Source organism: Hordeum vulgare, chromosome 4H, assembly GCF_904849725.1.
Source record: "Hordeum vulgare subsp. vulgare chromosome 4H, MorexV3_pseudomolecules_assembly, whole genome shotgun sequence".
NCBI classification, from domain to species: Eukaryota; Viridiplantae; Streptophyta; class Magnoliopsida; order Poales; family Poaceae; genus Hordeum; species Hordeum vulgare.
Window position 1 is genome coordinate 213,769,444 of NC_058521.1, and position 7,899 is coordinate 213,777,342.

At 45.9% G+C, this 7,899-nt stretch overlaps 1 protein-coding gene across 1 annotated transcript; it reads right to left on the reverse strand.

The window, feature by feature from the left end:
* Window positions 1-3,189: 3,189 nt before the first annotated feature.
* LOC123448408 (translationally-controlled tumor protein homolog) lies at window positions 3,190-5,232 on the reverse strand. Its single transcript, XM_045125264.1, has 5 exons — window positions 5,109-5,232; window positions 4,718-4,791; window positions 4,040-4,168; window positions 3,797-3,954; window positions 3,190-3,544 (listed from the first exon to the last, which is right to left on the reverse strand). Exons 1-5 carry the CDS (start codon window positions 5,134-5,136, stop codon window positions 3,427-3,429), a joined length of 507 nt encoding a protein of 168 aa, XP_044981199.1. The 5' UTR covers window positions 5,137-5,232; the 3' UTR covers window positions 3,190-3,426.
* Window positions 5,233-7,899: the final 2,667 nt, after the last annotated feature.

Genomic DNA, 7,899 nt, shown 5'->3' on the forward strand with positions numbered 1-7,899 from the left:
CATAACACATTGAAGATCACTTAGATCTCACAGTAACGGGTTGCATGACCATTACCTTGTGTATGCTACAATCCAGATATAGGGAATACACTTTGGAGGTAATCGCTTGTCGAGATTGACAAAACGTAGACCTCACAATAAGAGAGGATAGTATGCAAGTGAGCAGTAGATCCTAACTCATTACCTTGTGATTCCAATAAATAAGGAGAAAATATTCAAAATTTTGCAAGTTTGACACGCGAGAGAAGCGGATCTCAGTCGCAAAAACATGTTCAAGAGAATTTGATATGTGGTAAACACATAGGAACATGTATTTCTTCCCGGATGAAATCTGGTACTTTATTTATATTATCAAGCCATTGCATAATATAAACACACTAATAATTATACAAGTCCTAACCTAGAATAAATCTAGAACTAGACTAAATGCACATAGCATCCAAATTAGGTACTAAAGAGTACTAAACATAGTCTAAATAAAAAAATGCAATATACAATAATTAGTACTAGACTAATAGAAGGAGGGGCGAGAAAAAAACCAACATGAGGTGGCCGGAGGCCACACCAGGCGCCTAGGCATGGGCCTCCGTAGCTTTGGCCGGCCCATGCCCACTCGCACCACAGAAGAGACAACCGAGGGGACCGAGCGGTGGTGGATAAGGTCCGAAGACCAGAACCAACACCACGACCGCTCGTTCTCACCTCCACCTCTTGTTCTCCACAACCCCTCTCATTCTCCACCTCGCCAGGGAAGCCGTAGAAGACCCAGCCGGCGGCGGGTCGAGTGAGGGCCGTCGCCTCCCCTCACTACTCCAGTGATCACTCGTGCCCCACGGGGGGGGGGGGTTCCTCGTCAGAAGAAGAGGCAACGACGACGGGGTCCTAGCAAATGACACCAAGGCCGAGGCCGAAGCTCATCGGAGCCCACAAGCTGGCGCGGTGGTTAGGGCGGCAGTTGATGGCGGCAACGACGCGCTCAAACAGGCGACCTAAGCTTCGCTCAGCACGGCGGTCAGAGCCCGCGGCCATCTCCATCTGCGGCGGGGCGAGTGTGTTGGTGGATTCGACCACGACCCCGAAGCGGATGACACCTAAGGGGCTGGTGAGCGCCGAGACGAAGGCGAGCGCCTCCTCCGCGGTCACCTCAATGCGCATCGGCACAGGTATGCAGCCGGGCGGGCGGTGACTTGGGTCGGCGTCCTCTACAGCACGCGTCGGCATGTGCGGGGGCAGCCAATGCACCGACCGAGGAGGCGGTGGAGGCGTGTGCGGCGGCAGCGAGTGCGTCGATGAAGGACGGTGCGGAGGCGGGTCTCCGGCAGCGGGTGCGACGGCATCTGCATGCCGCATCGGCTCGGCAAGGCCGGCGAGCAGCCATGGGTCAAGACCGACGGGGGCATGCGCGGCGGCGCCAAGCCTGATGGGGTTGCCCTGGGCAGCGTTCGCTACAGCGCGTTGGCCACCCGTGGCATGACAAGGGGCGAGGGAACTGCCCCGGGCAGTGCCACCAGCGGCACCTCGGTAACGTCCAGCGGCGCTCAGGCTGCGTCGAGCGGCAACACGACGGCGACAGGCAAGGAAACGACTTTGTGGGTTGTCCTCCCTCATGAGGCGGAGGAAAAAAGAGGTGAGGGGCGACATCTCACCGGCGGCGAGCACTTTTCCTCTTCTCTCCTTCTTTGTTGCTCTTTTGCTCGGAGTGCTGATAACGTGTTTTGAATCAATAATGATTGAGTTAAACTATCGATGATTACACGAGGCCATTTATACTCTATGGAGAGACACGACGTTTGGAAAGGCATCGGTTCCAAACAGACGAGTCTCCTGCAACCGCACGACGGTTGGGCAAGGGGAGATTTACCCCTAATTACAATGTGTAATTAATCTTAACAAGTTTCATGCCTGGAAGGTGGACCATGAAAGCTATATTCTTGGTACAATAACTTATGAAGAGATATAGAAAGCAAAAAAAATGCTTGCATATGGTGTTCATTGATTTGGAGAAGGACTATAATAAGATATCGCGGAATGTTATCTGATGGGCTCTGAAGAAACACAAAGTCCCAGTAATACATTACCCTCATCGAAAACATGTATGATAATACTATGACAAGTGTTCGAACAAGTGATGACGAGACTAATGACTTTCCGATTAAAATAGGATTGCATCAGGGGTTAGCTCTAAGCCCTTATCATTTTAACTTGATAATGGAGGAGGTCACAAGGAATATACAAGATATCCCATGATTTATGCTTTTTGAGAATGATGTGATGCTAGTCAATGATAGTTAGACATGGGTCAAGAGGATGTTGGTGTTATAAGACAAACAACCGATTAAAGCATCATCAAAAAACTAGCCATGGACACGGATGCGTGAAACTTGTTATCCACGTGCACTTGTTATCCACATGCCAGAATCATAAATTGGCCGTGATATCTTAAGGGTTTCACCTCCGCCTATCCCAACTTGTTTTAGACTAAAGTATTTGTTGTTATTGTTGTCTATATGAATATATAGACATCCGAATATACACATGCTATTGAATGTTCCTAAAAAGTATTTTCAGCAGCTATTGAAGGTTCCTAAAAAGTATTTTCAGCAGCAGGTAAAGCAGCCACGTAGAGGCAATCCGCAGGCTCATACTTCACGGTCAACTAAGCCTTCCTGTTGTGTTTAAATAAATAAATAAAAACTACTTCCTCCGTTCCTATAAATATAAGTCTTTTAAGAGTTTTTACTAGAAAACTACATACAGATATTCCTACAAAATATAAGTAATCTACGTACAGATATGTATAGACATATATCCTATAGATATAAGTCTTTAAAGAGTTTAACTAGAAATCTACATACGGATACATATATCCGAGGATAGATTCAGTCATTTTGCTAGGCTAGACGATAATTCAGTCATTTTGCTAGGCTAGATTCAATCATTTTGCTCCGAGGCCAAGGAGATACTTACAATCACTAGTAATAAATGCTCAGTATTTACGAAAATGGGATACCACACTAAATACCATTGGTATTACTTCGGATATCAATTACACATTAATTAGGTGATATACAACTCATATTATTTTGTTCTTGATTTTAAACGATTCTTAAGATCAAACAGTGCATTTACTCTGTTGCATGAGAATGACAGAATACAAAGACATAAGATTATAAAGATAACAAAGGCGGATTCCACAGCAAAATCTCTTTGATTCAACTAGCGAGTGAGTAAACGCTGAGGCATTGACCAAAACACAACCACACAAATTTCACGATTACCATTACAAAGCAAATCCCATGATTATCACAAAGTTTTCAAGATACTCAACATCTGATAGTTACTGACACAAGCATTGGAGAGTCGACTGACAACCATAGAGCAGAGCAAAAATACTGACGACCACATAGATATTAGCATACAGTGCGATTAGCACTTGACCTCTTTCAGCCCATGAGCGAAATAGAGGAAAGTTGGATCAGCAGCTCCCTCCCTGTAGTAGGCAAACACCACGCTGCCATCATCATGCATGCTCTCGCCCACAAAGCTGAAACAGGTCAATAGGAGCAGTTTTAGAAGTACCCTAAGTTGAATGGATAGATTATTACTACCTTCCCAAAATATAATTGCTTTTCGGTCAGTGATAAGCTCTATAGAATAAATTACCAGCATCTGGAATTATCATAATGTTAGAATAAAATATTAACGTGTCTGGACAGATCAATGATAATCAAGGGTGAGACATTGTTTTACATACACCAGTGCCTGCACTTTCGAGTAAGGCAAAGAGAGAACTTACAACTGAAGGTCCTTGAGCTTGCTAAGAAGATACTTCGTGGCAGACTCAACGTTCTTCTTGAAAGCATCTAGCTCCTCACCTTCAAGCTTGGCAGTGAGGTTCTTGATGTAGCGCTTGATGTAAGCAATAAACTGCTTCTTGTCAAAAGCAGGTTGCTCCTGCAAAAGGTAATTAACACTTAGCACAATCAACAAGTGCATACTCTGTGGAGGTCAATAGAGTCAATCAAAAAGAGGAAGCAACCTGAAGACGGAAGGTGTCAACAATGTCAACCACCTTCACGGCCTGGTCATCGACACCCTCATCCTCACCACCACCCTCAGCAGAGGGGTTGGCACCAATGTCCACATCAACTGCTCCTTGAACGACCCACTACAAGCATTCAAAACCATACAAGTCAAATAAACTAAAACATCTGCAAGATGTTGGCACAAATAGAAGTACATGTGAATTCTGCAACAGGTGCTTTAGATATGAACAGTTTATAATCATGTGTGTGAACAATCAACTTTTAGAGGTTGAAAGTTTACACAAGCAGATCCACCAGATCATCCAGTAGTAGTATTGACAGATATTCTAGGCGACATTCAACTAATGTGATGATATTGTTGAAATCTTTTTTTCTTGTGTAGAAAACCATACCGATCAATCCTAATATAAATATGCTTAATTTCATATAAGTGTCAAAGCTGCACAATATAACGAGACTATAATAGGTCATAAAAGCAGATACAAGCCTGGAAAGTGGATGGCTAATATGATATAACAGTCATCAATGTATCCCATGGCTAGGTGAGCACTGCTGATCCAGATCTGTGTGTTTTGAGACAAAATTGACGAGGTCGAATAAACTAACTAGCACGTTATCTACCACGATAATCTAAACATCCGCACAAAAAACATCTGAGAGTATACGCTTACATGGCCATCGACTTCCCAGAGCACACCGTTCTCCAGCTCCCTGTACGGGAAGGAATCCGACAGGAGTTCATCGCCTGTGACACATCAAACACAGCAGATTCAGTCAAATCCATCATAAGAACGCATGAACACACATAAAATAAAGTCCTAACCCCAGACCGCACGGAGATCTACCGATTAGCGAGCGGAGCCGGGTTACCAGTCCGTAAATCCTCATCAGCAACCGACAGCTAACATAGAATTACCAACCGACTCAACGAAGCGATCAGATCTAGCTAGTCCAAGGACGATTACCTCGAAGCAAGTTCAAAAGATCTAGCTAGTGGAAGCCCGATTCCCTCGAAACAAGTTTAAAAGAGGCGAAAAGTGGGGGAGGGGCGGGGGCACGAACCGGAAAGCTTGTCCTGGTACACGAGCATGATGCCGCCTCTTGAGATTTCTCCCCCGAAAAAAGAGAAAACCCTAAAGAGCGGAGGCGAGCAGGGGAGTAGCGGCGGACGGCGAGAGGGGGTGGGGCGGAGACGGCCTCCTCATATTTATAGCAGCCCCGGAATAGGTGGGCTCCTTTTTCGGCCGTCCGATCTGTGGGTATATTTCTGTTGAACGACCCAGATGTTTGATCTGGACATGATAAAAGTCCACAAAAGTGTTCGGTTCACTCCACGCCGTCTGATCCGTGTATCATGGCCGGATATTCTGGCACGGACGGCTTGGGTGCCTCTGCTGTGCACGACCACACCTGTTGACGGCTCGGAACCGCTAAGGACTTGCTCGTTTAGGGGTGTTTGTTTACACGGATTTTTTCGTAGAATTAAAAAGTCTTTTTTAGTCTCATCTAAACCAAACGGAAGGGATTTTTAAGGATTAAAAATGAGCATTTAGGATTAAATAAAGAAGTACCTAAGAGAGTCTTTTTATGGATTTTTTTTTCAACAGCGCCCTACTTTTAGCATGTTATTTAATAATTTCTAGTCCATTAACAGGGGTAACATGGTCCTTTAGCATGTCATTTAATAACATTTAGTCCATGTTTAGTCTTTGCAACCAAACAAGTAGGGACTACGAACTTTTTAGTTGGGACTAAAAAAAGTCCTAGGACTTTTTAAACAAATAGGACCTTACTCCCTCCCCCGCGAGGTTTTGGGCCCAACCCCCGTGGATTGACACGGATTACCCCCGCCAGGGTTACACCCCGGTCCATCTGTTAATGTGTGTTCGTTTAAGCCCGGCGTGGATCGATTCCTATTCGAAACCCCTTCATTCTTCGCAAAACAACACATGCGGGGAAAACATAATCTTCTCCTCACGTGTGAAACGAAACCCCGAGCGACCTGGAAGCAAACCTTTTGTGACATCCCTGGATTATGTAGAGTGGTCATTGTAATTAAGCTACATTGATGATCATGATTAATGCCTAATCATTTTGCTAAACAGTGCTTGATCAAATTTTAGATCGTTTCTCATTTCAAATTTCCGTTGAAATTCAAAATTCAATTAATAAGTGGAATAAATATTTTGTTAAACACGAAAACAAAAATCATGGTTAGATTGCAAATATTCACGTGATAATTATAAAATATGAAACCATATTTATCAAGCCCTCTTTTGTCTCAAAAATAATTAATAACTACGGTCAATTCATTATTAAATGCCTTTTAATTTTAATCATTTTCAAATAATGAATCTCAAATATTTTATGAGATTGTAATAAATTGCAAAAGCAATACTAGACCAAATGCCCTATTTTTAGAAGAGATTATTATTACAAAATAATTTAAACATAACATTTAAGAAAAACTAAAAGAAATTTAAAAAAGGAACCCCCACCCCCATTCGGGTTGCCCCGAGCCAGCCCAACTCAACCACCTAAACCGAACCGGCCCACCGGCCCATCATACCCCTTGGGGTATAAAAAGCCCCCCTATTTCCCCAAACCCTAAATCCCACCATTTCCCTCACTCTCTCCCCCTTAGCCCCCAGAACCACCACGGGCTCGAGCCCGACCCTGCCCCGACTCCCGGTCGGCGCCGGCGCCCTCCACCATCGGTCATCGCTGGATCCGGCCGCCCCCATCGCCGGCCGCCCTCCTCCACCTCGCCACCGCGTCGTTGACCCCTTCCCCGGGCCTGTGCAGCCACTACACCAGTGGTGAGCCACCGGGCTCCGGCCACCCCCCCCTTTTCCCCTTCTTGGCCCCGGCCGCCGCCCGTCGGCCGCGCTCCGGCCACCTCCGATGAGCTTTGGACGCCCGCTGATGCCGCTGTCGCGTTGCCCCACCCCCACGCGTTGTGCACCGCTTCGCCCTTCCCCTCCCCTCATAGAGCCTCGCCCAACTCGACCTTCCCCCGCTCGCTCGCTCCCGCGGTCCCGCAACTCCGACCAGCACGTGTCAGCCGCTCCCCCCCCCTAGCGCACCGCCAGCCTCCCTGCCGCATGCTAGCGCTCACCGCTGACGCCCGCAAGGATCGCCCCTTGGCCTCGCCCTTGGCCGATTCGGCTTGGGTGGGGGACAGTCGTCATGACTGTGGACTATTGATGTCAGAGCGACATCATGCTGATATCAAATCTATTTGTTGAATTTAATTAAATATATTTAATTCCTAATTAATTAATAAAACTTTAGAAAATAATTTGTACATGAAAGTTCATCAGAAAAACGAGACGAGCACGGATACGCTATCCATTCGTTTGTATCGCGTCCCTAGCATAGCGAACATGAAACTTTTCCATCCGTTTCGCATGTCCGGTAGTAGTCACAGACCCGAGAAATGTCATCTGATATTTTCCCGATCCGTCTATGACGGATGATACTGCGTTAGTGCATGCCTAGCCGCGCATATTGCCATGTCATGCGTCGTGTTGCACGTGTTGCTGTTATTTATTGTTTCTTCCCCCTCTTCTTACCGGTAGACCCTGAGACTAACGTTGCTGCTGGGTACGACTACCCTCCTGACGACCAACCCTTTGCAGCAGAGCAACAAGGCAAGCAAACCCCTTGATCATTCCTATATCGCCTATTCTTTCTCCCTCATGCTTGCATTAGAATTTTGCTATTGTTGTAGTTAGCTCCTATATGTGATGCATGGCTTGTTTTTGATGAACTACTACTTTACTGTACCGCAATCTAAACTGTTTAGTATAGGTGGAGCAGTCATCCCTTTTGCCCTTTATCGTCAAGTCTC